General features: G+C 57.7%; 1 protein-coding gene across 1 annotated transcript in view; it reads left to right on the top strand.

Annotated features, from left to right (window-relative positions):
• RIPOR3 (RIPOR family member 3) overlaps positions 1–9,911 on the top strand; it is a 61,762-nt gene that overhangs the window by 29,856 nt on the left and 21,995 nt on the right. Inside the window, 1 exon segment of the mRNA XM_006921911.3 lies at positions 4,856–4,974. Within this exon segment, the coding sequence (XP_006921973.2) occupies positions 4,856–4,974 (119 nt within the window).

Genomic DNA, 9,911 nt, shown 5'->3' with positions numbered 1-9,911 from the left:
ACCTCCGCTATCTGCCACCTGCTCTGTCTTCCCCATACTGTTCTCCGGCACCTGCACACGCCCCCACCCCCATGGAAGCCCAGGAGGCTCCTTCCCTAAAGAGTAGCTGTCTTTGGGGTGACCCTGGGCCAAGCCGGTGATGGGATGTGGCAGTGGTGGTCACTGCAGTGATGAGGCCCTTTAAGTTAAAACACCCTCTGGGTAGATCACAGACACTCACGAATCATCTCTACCTTGTAAACCCCAGGGGAGTTAGCCGGCAGTGTTGACAATATTTACGAACCTTAAAAAAAATTTTTTTTTTGGAAGAGGTAAGTTTGTCCTCTGACCGAGGTCCATCATGAAAATGAAGTTCCTTACATTGGAGGACACAGAGTCGGCTTCACAGCTTATACTGTGCAACTCAGGGCAGCTGAATCAAGCTCTCTGTTCTCCTCAAATTAACGTATTTTGCCTGTTATGAGGGAATGCACGTCCATGGTGGGACACTGGGGAGGTGTTAAAACCGAGACCGTGCTGGATGTAGTTTATGTTGTCCCCTTTTTTAACTCGGCATCTTATTCTGAGCATTTCCCCATGTCATTGCCCCTCACAGCCATCTTGCCAAGGGCCGTGTGGCTGAGCCGTGGGTTACCTACTCTTTCCGTCACACTCGGCCATTTGTGGCTGCACCCAGGGTTCTCATCTGTGAGGCCATGGCGCTGGCCTACCTGCGCACACATGCGGTCACTTGTGTGCCAGGTCAATCCTCCCAGGCCTGCCCTAGGCAGGAAGGTCACCGGGGCTGCGGACTGCAGCCTCCACCTGGTGCGGATCGTCTGCTTCCCAGAGCAGCCTCCTCGGGACACTCAGGCCTCTTATGTCTAAGCTCACACCCCTCATCCTGGGCTATTTTGCCATTTCCTTTCATGCTAAACCAAAGGGGCTATTTTGGAAAGTCCTGTAAGCAAACTAAGCCCCGGCTGGCACTCGAGCGGATATGGAAGAGCCCTAAGTGAGGGGCTCGGCGTAAAAGCTGCCCAGCCCAGGGCGCCCAGTCGTTAAATTTAGAAGCCTCACCTCCAAATGAGGGAAATTGCAGGTTCCCTCTAGAGGGCGGGTGGCTTTGGCCAGCAGTGAGCAGGACAGATTTAGTGGACTGGGCTCCGACTCCCTCCAGCCACACCTTGGGAGAAGAGGCCCAGGACAGTCCCCAGTGTCTGGGGAGCAGCTGGCTGTGTGAGAAGCCCCTTCAGCTGGCCTGTCTTCCCTCCCCACCAGCTGCATCCAAGTGGCATTGTCAGCAAGTGCTGTCTAGGTTGCCAGGCCAGAGAGAGGCAGCGAGGGACACACTAGAAGAGGCAGTCTGGTCTGCCACTGAAGGTTTGGGACCTGCATGGCTTTTGTGCCTCTCTTCTCTCCTATAGGCCTGTCTTTCATGTCCTGCAGAGGGCCGGCTGCCCAGGGCTTCCCTGAGCCGCAGAGTGTCCCCCCGCCATAGGGACTTCCCAAACCTGCCCACAATCCAGCAGCTAAAGGGTTAATGCCAGCCACGGCAGGGGAAGGGGGGCCTTCGGGAGGAATGAGGTCTCCCAGTGGTCAGTGCCCCTGGAGTGTCAATGATTAAACAGGAATATCGCCCTTGATCAAAGGTGACCAGCCTTCATCGGGGCTGGTCAGGAGCTGTCTGCTGAGGACACTTGAGATTCTGGGGGTCTCAGCCAAGCCGTCTCATCTCCAGCCCCCCAGCTGGGTGAGATGGCAGCAGAACTGACTCAGGTCCGAAGGGGCCCACGGGGACCTGGGTTCTCCCACCCCTGAAGCCTGCAAGACACGAGGTTGATTTTTCCTGGCCACCACCCAGTGCTAGTTTCTAGCTTGGCAAGTTCCTTCATGAACTTGCCTCCTTCTGGGTCCCCCTGGCTCCTCCTCAGCCTGGGTCTGGCTCATGGGGAAGGGGATTGCATGCCTCTGTACGGCCCCTGAGAAGCCAGTGCAGCCTAGCATGAAGCCACCAAGCTGTGGAGTCCATCGTGCCCAGGTTCAAATGCCGGCTTTGGCGTTTCCTGCCCGTGTGATCTTGGATGAGTCATTTCTCTTCTCTGAGCCTCTGTTTCTTTATCCGCAAAATGGGGATAATAATATTACTTGGGGAGAATTAAATGAGATTTGAAGGCCTTGGAACAGCAGGCAGAGTGCTGGCTACCCAGGGCCACCCATCGATAGCTGCTGCTTTTGTAAATCATGTTTTATTGGAACACAGCCATGCTCATCATTTACACATCGTTTGTGGCTGCTTTTGCTCTAAAACGGTAGAGTAGTCATTGTGACAAAGACTGTGTGGCCTGAAAAGCCCAAAATATTTACTATCTGGATCTTTGTGGAAAACGTTTGTCCAGCCATTGGAGTCCAGCACATAGCGGAAAATCCTTATCCTTCTTCTATGGCCTGAACTTGGGGCTGCACAGCCAGGTGAAGTGCGGGAAGCAGCCTCAGCCTTTCAGTCATTGTTCTCTGGTTCCATAAAATTGTGTCTCGAGTCTGCCCCTGGCCCCCCCAGGGCTGGTGCCAGAGCCTGGGTCTCAACCACTGACCTTGGGGATCTCCCTCCCAGCTTCCTCCTCATTGCCCAGCTTGGCTAAGGGACGTCAAGCAGTTGGAGAAGGTTCCTAGTTGTCACCAGAGCAGGCGCTTGAGAGTTGGGGGGCGGGGGCGTGGGGTGCCGATAAATGTTTAACAACCAGCAGGGGAAAAAGGCCCTAATTCGTAGTACTTGCCGATTTCCACGGTGTAAATATTCCTGCCGTGGCTGTTTTCAAGCTACCAACTTCCTGGAAGTTTAACAGTGGACTCTGGTGAGCGGGTCCCAGCTGCCGCTGCACAGCTCAGAGGGCTGTGGAGACCCTCCCTGCCGGGCTGGGCAGAGGGACGCCTGACCGCGTACAGTGAGAGCCGCTGTTTGAGTGGCAATGCCACTTCCCAGCTGGGGTCCTCGGGCCAAGCTTATCATCCTCCTGAGCCTCAGTTTCCTCACCTGTTAAATTAGCTTAGCAATAGCTCTTAGGCCTAAGGGGGTTGTGTGGCTTTTAACAAGATAATTTCCATAAGGCATTTAGCTGGGGCTGGCTTAATAACAAGCACACAATAAATGATGCCTCCGTTAGCAGAGGACCTCGACCTCCCCATCTGTACTCAGTGCTGTCATTCATGGATTTATAGCAGGTGACTAGGGCTTGACACATAGTGGGTGCTCAGCAAATGCTCGCCAGCTTCCCCCGTCAGGGCCAGAAGTCACCTCCATGGCCGGGTTCCTGGTCAGAACAATGGCACAGAGAGAGCCAGCTCTTTCCGAGGGTCTTTTGCACTGTGGGGTCTCAGCGCACTGTCCCTTCGGTCCTTTTCTGAATTTCCATCATACGGATGTGACCACCGAGGCCCAGAGCCCGTGAGTAGCACAGCTACAGCCAAGATTTGAGCCCAGGTCTGGCTTTTTTGTTCCAGTGTTCCCCCATGTACAGCAAACGTGGGGTGCAGGGCGAGGAATGACTAGGAGGAGGAGAAGGTTTGTGGGGGCTGCACAGGGGGTTCTGAGGGTGGGCTCTAGAGCCCATGGTAGGAGCTGGCTGTAAACAAAATGCGAGACTGGACACTGGACAGATGTGGCTTGAAAGAGACTGTCATTCCAGGCAGAGGCCCCCATGTGAGCAAAGATGTGGAGACTGGACTCGGCTGGAGGAGGAGGGGACTTTGGAACGCGGGGAGGGGGCGGGGGCCCTCGCCAGGCGGGACTGTGAGGGAGTTGGTGGTGTGGCGCTTTTTTACGGGTTCGGCCTGGGCAATGAAAGTCCCTGGAATCGTTGGCCTGACCCCAGCCTGGCCGAGGAATAGATAGGAAACTGTAGCAGCAGAGATTCAGGTTAGATATGAAGGAGAACTTTCCGATTGTCCACGCTAGAGGACGCGGGGTGACAGTCCCAAGGGATGTGGTGGCATTGGAAAAAAGAGAAGACCGCCAGGGCTCATGGCAGCCTGGGTCAGAGTTGGGGTAACGGGTCGGGAGGCTTCTGGAAGCCTTCGATGCCAGCAGCCTCTAGCCTCGTGTGAATTGGGCTTTGTCGCCCACCCCCTGCTCAAAACTCTTCCATGTCTCCCTGGTATCCTTGCCCAGCTGCAAGGCCAAAGTCCTCACTGGGGCTGCCAAGGCCCCCCAGTGACCTGCTGGCCTCTATACCCTCACCTGGAGCCACACTCCAGCCCCCTGAACGTCTGTCCGCGTCTGGATTGTGCCCCGTGCTCTGCACCTCCAGGCTGTTACCGTGCTGATCTCTCCCCTCTCTCCTCCTCAGCCTTTCCTTCTCGGCTCTTGGGCTGGGCCAGGGACCCCCTGGGCTCCTCATCTCTTCACCGTAGACTCCCAACTATAACTGGCCGGCAGCTCTTTGGCCTCCCTGCTGGACTGCGAGCCCTGAGCACAAGGACTCTGCCCCTCTTGCTCAGTGTGTGTCTCCAGCGCAGTGTCCGGCCTTGGCCTGCAGAAGGGGATCCGTGGGGTCTGTGTGTGTGTGGGTGGGGAGGGTAGTACAGGCAGAGAGGAGAGCGAGGGGCCTGAGAAGCGCTGGGCTCCGGAGAAGCTGTCTGCCCCCTGCACGAGCACGCAGCCTTGCTCAGATTAAGAACCCCAGCCCAGAGCACAGAGACCTGGGTTTGGATCTCGCTCCTGCCACTCCCCTCAGGCAGGTTCCCTAGTGTCACCGAGCCTCGGTTTTCTGCTCTGTGAGCTGGGGACAGTACCGGCCACCCCCTCTCCGGGGCTGTCGTAAGACCCCGGAGCCCGCGGTTGGCACTCACAAGGCTGACTCTCCTGTCCTCTCTGTAGGTGACAGCCATGTCGGTGAGGGTGCGGTTCCTGTCCTCTGCGGACGCAGGGGCCGTGGGTGTCATGGGCCGGAGCGCCTCCTTCGCGGGCTTCAGCAGCGCGCAGAGCCGCAGGATCGCGTAAGTGCTGCCCGTGCCGTGGGTGTGGGGCTCCTTGCAGGGCTGAGAGGGGACAGCAGGGACGTCCTCCTCCCACTGCCCGTGAGCCTGAGGCATGTGCTCATGCCAGGCCTGCGGCCCAGGACAGTGTGCGTGTGCGTGTGCGTGTGCGTGTGTGTGTGTGACTCTTGGTGTCGGGAGAAACCTGTCAGGCCCACTTGGCAGAGCAGAAAACCTGCTCAGAGAGGTGGAACTGCTCACCCAAGGTCACACAGCAAGACTGCTTCAGGGTTGGAACTCAGGCTCCTGGGGCCAGGATAGGATGGAATGTTCTTCCTGTTTGATAGAATGGGAAATGGGGCCAGCTCTCCTGGCTCTGTGTCCTGGGGCAAGTGACTGCCTCTCTGAGTCTTGGTTTCATCATCTGTGCATTGGGGTTCACGAATGTCCCTCCCTCACCGGGCTGTCACAAGGCACAATGAGGTGACACATGGCAAGCAGCTGGCACACGCTGGCGCACAGTAGGTGCTTGTGGGATGTTTTGAAGGAGGAGGAGCAGCCTCTGCAGAGATGGGCCTGGAGTCGGTGCTGAGCCTCTGGACGTGAGTTCATGGACACTGCCACGTGTCTCCTCCAGCCGCAGGCAATCCCCAGGAGGAAGGGGGCCGCAGCTCGGTCAGCCCAGGCCTGCCTGGCTCCCGACCCCAGAGCTCCATGTCCGGCACCGTGCAAGTCCCTAGGGAGCCGCCTGCCAGCTGGTGAGCCTGAGGGTGGGGCGACCCCTCAGGCACCCTGAGGGGCCCAGGCAGCTGCCTGTTGGAGCAGATGTGGTGGACAGGCAGGACCCTCGGCCAGAGCAGGCGCAGAACCTGGTCAGTAAGTCAGTCAACAGCCAAGTCTCATCATGGTGCTCCCTCCAACTCAGAATGCAACCCAGTCCACTCACTCACCGGCCCGCGGCCCGGCCTGGCCGACCTCGTTTTAACCCTGAGCTTTGGCCACATCGACCTCTCCCTGCCCAGGACCTTTGCCCAGGCCGTGTGCTCCAGCCGGAACCCCTTCCCTCTCCTCCTCACCTGGACGGTTTCTGCTGAATCTTCTTCGGGCCGTGGCTTCAATGCCCTGTCCTGGGGGGACCCCTGAGCCCCAGAACAGGCCCTCCCATAGCTCTTTCTCTCGGGTTCACCGGCTGCACTTTAGACCCCTGTGATGCCCGGCCCGGTGGTCAGGTCCAACTCACTCACCTTGTCCCCCGCTGCCCAGTTCGAGGTGTGCCTGGGAGGAGTGGCGTCCCAGGGCCGAATCCTAGAGTGTCCCGGCTGGAAGCACCTTGGGAATTCCTAACTCGTTCCACATGTCTGAGGCACCTACTCTGGCCAGCCCTGGCCCCAAGCTCTGGAGAGAGACTCAGGCCCCACCCTCCTGCCAGGGCACCGAACCAGCCAAGCATCACCAAGAGGGACTGAGCTGGTGGCAAGTGCTGCGGAGGAATTCCAGCAGGGGGTGTGGGAGGGCGGCGGGGGTCTCAGAGGAGTCCCTCGACAAGGCAGGGGGACATTTAGGAGAAGGTCGAAGAGAAGAGAAAGAGCCAGTCACATGCAGAGGGGGTGGGGGTGGGGAAGCCTGTCAGGTGGAGGGGATAGCGAGTGCAAAGGTCCTGAGGTGGAAATGAGCGTCGAGGGACAGAAAACGGGCATGTGGGACAGTGGTGGGCGAGGGAGGCGGACCCTGCAGGGCCTCGTGGGCCACTGTGAGGAAGGTACACAGTAGGCGCTTTGTAAGTGCTGCCAAGAGCAGCTAAAGGGAAACTGGCCAGGAAAAGATGCTCTTCCTCCACTGAGCCATTTCCGAGCTGCCTCTTCCTGGGCTTCGCCCCGGTCCCCCACCCCATGGGGTCTGTAATCAGGGCTGCTACGGACAACTGTGCAGGTCGCCTGGCCACGGGGGACAGACATCCAGCCCGTGCGACCCTCCCAAGCTGTGTGCCTGGCACAGAGCTGGTCCACCCAAAGGGCAACTTTCTTTAATCACACAGAGGCACTGTGGAGACTTTGTCCCTGGGGACTGGCAGCCGGGAGGGGCCTGCAGACTGGCACGGGGCCCCTCAAGTAGCTTTAACGCTCTGCTGTTGCCATCTAGATACGTTTTCAACAAAGAGCCCTGCGTTTTCTTTAGCGCTGGGCCTCACGAATTCCGTAGCCTGCAGCTTTCCTGTCAGGGGCCTCCAGAATTCCTGCATCCGAGGAAATGTCCCCTCAGGACCCAGTTAGGAGCTTTGCCCCGAGTGTGCCCCGAGGTGGGCCCCCAGCCTCTTGCTGCCCACCCCCCTCCTGGATTCCTGGGGTCAGCACTGTGGACAGGAAGAGAACAGAGGGGATCCGACCTTGTGACACTAAGGTTCATCAGTCAGCAGCACAGGTAAGAGGCAGGTCCTGCAAAGGCCATATCCTAGCTTGAGAAAGAGGACCCTTGTGGCTGTGACTACCCTGGACCCTTCCCGGGGCTCCTCCTCCTGGGGGTCCCTCTTAGGGAGTTCTGGAGTGTGCCTGGCCTGGGCAGGTTCGGCAGTCCCTGAGTGGTCACCATCTGGCCTTAACCTCTGCAGTCCCCTCTCCATGGGCGAGGAAGAAGCTGCCCACAGTGACAAGGAGGAAGCATGTCTATTTTTAACTTCCTGTCTCTGTCCACCTCCCAAGGGTCTTGACAGCCTGGATTGAGTTTCAGGCCTCACCTTCTGGCCTTATTTCCTAGGTAATCCAAGCAGGCTGAAACACAGCCGCATTGCCAAGGCCCTCGGTGTGGGTCAGATGGAGACAGGAGAGCAGGTCCACTTAGATGGGGTGGGTAGATGCCCTCTTTGTCCCTCACCCTCACCCCTGCTCTGGGACCTTGAAACCTTTTAGATCCTGACAGGGCTTTTTAGTCCATAATCAAAGAATTTATTTGGGGAAGTAATCTGGCAAGGGAATTTTATACTAAGGTGTGAATGGTTGCTATAATAAAGCCATATGTAATAAGGTGGGGCGACGAAGAAAAGACCAGGCTCTGACATTGTCCCATTCTGCCTTGATTGATAGGCATGGCTACTCTAAACCCCTTCCTGTCATTCCTCAGCCAGGTCACCTCTCCCCAAGGCTGTCAGGCAGGTACCCTCCTGTGCCCAGAGCCACTGTGACATCCTCACCACCTTGAGAACTTCTCTGTTGGGACAGCTGGGAAGTGGAGGTGGAAAAATGCAACAGCAGCCTTTGATTTTCAAGGAGCGAAGCCTGGAGAGAGAGGACACAGCAGAGGCGCTCACGCTGCCTTATGTGTGTGGACGCACGGACTCCGGGACCTCAGGGACATGTAGGGAGAAACAGGCTGGTCCACATGGAGCCCCCAGAGCAGAGTTTGTCCTCTGCAAGGGCTGCGTGCACGTTTGTCATCATCCCAGCCCACCTAGTGCCACCAGACACAGGAGAGAAGTTTAGCTTACACCCTTGTCACATTGAGTTCTCACCTGAAACATCTCTAGTCGGTCCTATAATTGCCCCATGCCCATCTCCAGCCCCACCTGGGGGCGGGAGAAGAGGCAGGTGCTGACTTGAGCCTGGCCGGCCTCCAGAGCCTGCACGTGCCGCAGCCACGCACGAGAGCCTCCGACAAGGCATTTCCGCACGACACCAGGCAGGGCCGCCCTGTGGCCTCACGTGCAGGCCAGGCCCAGTGGGCTGCACGTGCCCATCCGGTGGAATCTCGTCTGGCGAGCCAGGGGCCGTTGAATATTTACTGAGTCTGCCCAGGGCTGGGAAACATCCGCCCCAGAGGTCACTCCCTGCCCTGGCAGTTGTGACACCAGGCCAGACATGCAGCCTGATTTCGCCACCCGCAGCCGGCACACGTATCACCTTTCCCGGCGGGACCGGCCCTCAGAGTGGCCGCCACACCTGCCCTGATGAAGCTCAGACAAGAGCACTGGGCTCAGAGCTCCCCTGGAAGCCGCAGCAGCAGGGGCGAGGAGGTTTCCAGGTAGACGGGAAAGGGACCTGGCTGAGGGCGCACACCTGCCGGGACGCCGAGCCCCCGCGAGCTGGCAGGTGAGCGTGGCTCCCGCCTCGGAGCTGCCTGCCCACCCCACCTGCCTGCCTGCCCGTCTGCCGCAGACCCTAGCTTGTCCGAAACCTGCCTCTTTCTCGAGCCCGCCAAGATGGCCACCTTGTGGAGGGTCTGCTCCAAGAGGTGGGTGACGTGGCCTCGGGGAGGGGAAGGGAGTGGGAGCACAGCTCCGTCCTGGCCTTTGGAAAGTGTCACTTGTCGTATAATATGTGAATGACAGCAACAGCGGGTCCAAGGATGAGCACTTATGATGTACCAGGCCTGGTGCCCAGTGTTCTGCTGGTACCTTTACTCAAACATCACGTGACTGGGGGAGCGTTCCCTGTGCACCCCACTTTAATTCATGATCTTGCCTTTATTTTTTTCCTCAGCACTAGGCATCGATGTATGATTTTTTTAAAGTTCTTACTTAACGTTGACCCTTATACAGCGCTTACCCGTGGCTGGACACTGCTCAAAGCCCTTTACATGAACTCATGTCACTCAGGGCAATCCTTTCTCTGGCTCCCATTTTACAGATGAGAACATTGAGGCACAGAGAGGTTCAATAACTTACCCAAGGCCACACAGCTTGTAAGTAAGGGAGCCGGATAGAGACTCTGGCGTCTGGCTCCGGAGCCTGTGTTTGTTACCTTTTCCCACGGTCTCCCCCAGCTGGTACGACAGCTCACTGAGGCAGGGCTTCTGTCTCTTTTGGTCATAGTTCTACCCCCAGCCCCTAGAATCTGGTGCACAGTAGGTACTCAGTAAATATTTGTCAGATGAGTGATACCTTTCATGACAACTCTGTGGGGCAGGACTCTTATTATCTCCCTTTCACAGATGAAGAAACTGAGGCTTCAGTAGGAAAAGTGCCTACG

The sequence above is a fragment of the Pteropus alecto genome, unplaced genomic scaffold (genome assembly GCF_000325575.1).
Source record: "Pteropus alecto unplaced genomic scaffold, ASM32557v1 scaffold45, whole genome shotgun sequence".
Lineage (NCBI taxonomy): Eukaryota > Metazoa > Chordata > Mammalia > Chiroptera > Pteropodidae > Pteropus > Pteropus alecto.
The sequence above is the reverse complement of the archived record's forward strand: the minus strand, read 5'-3'. Positions and strand labels throughout refer to the sequence as shown.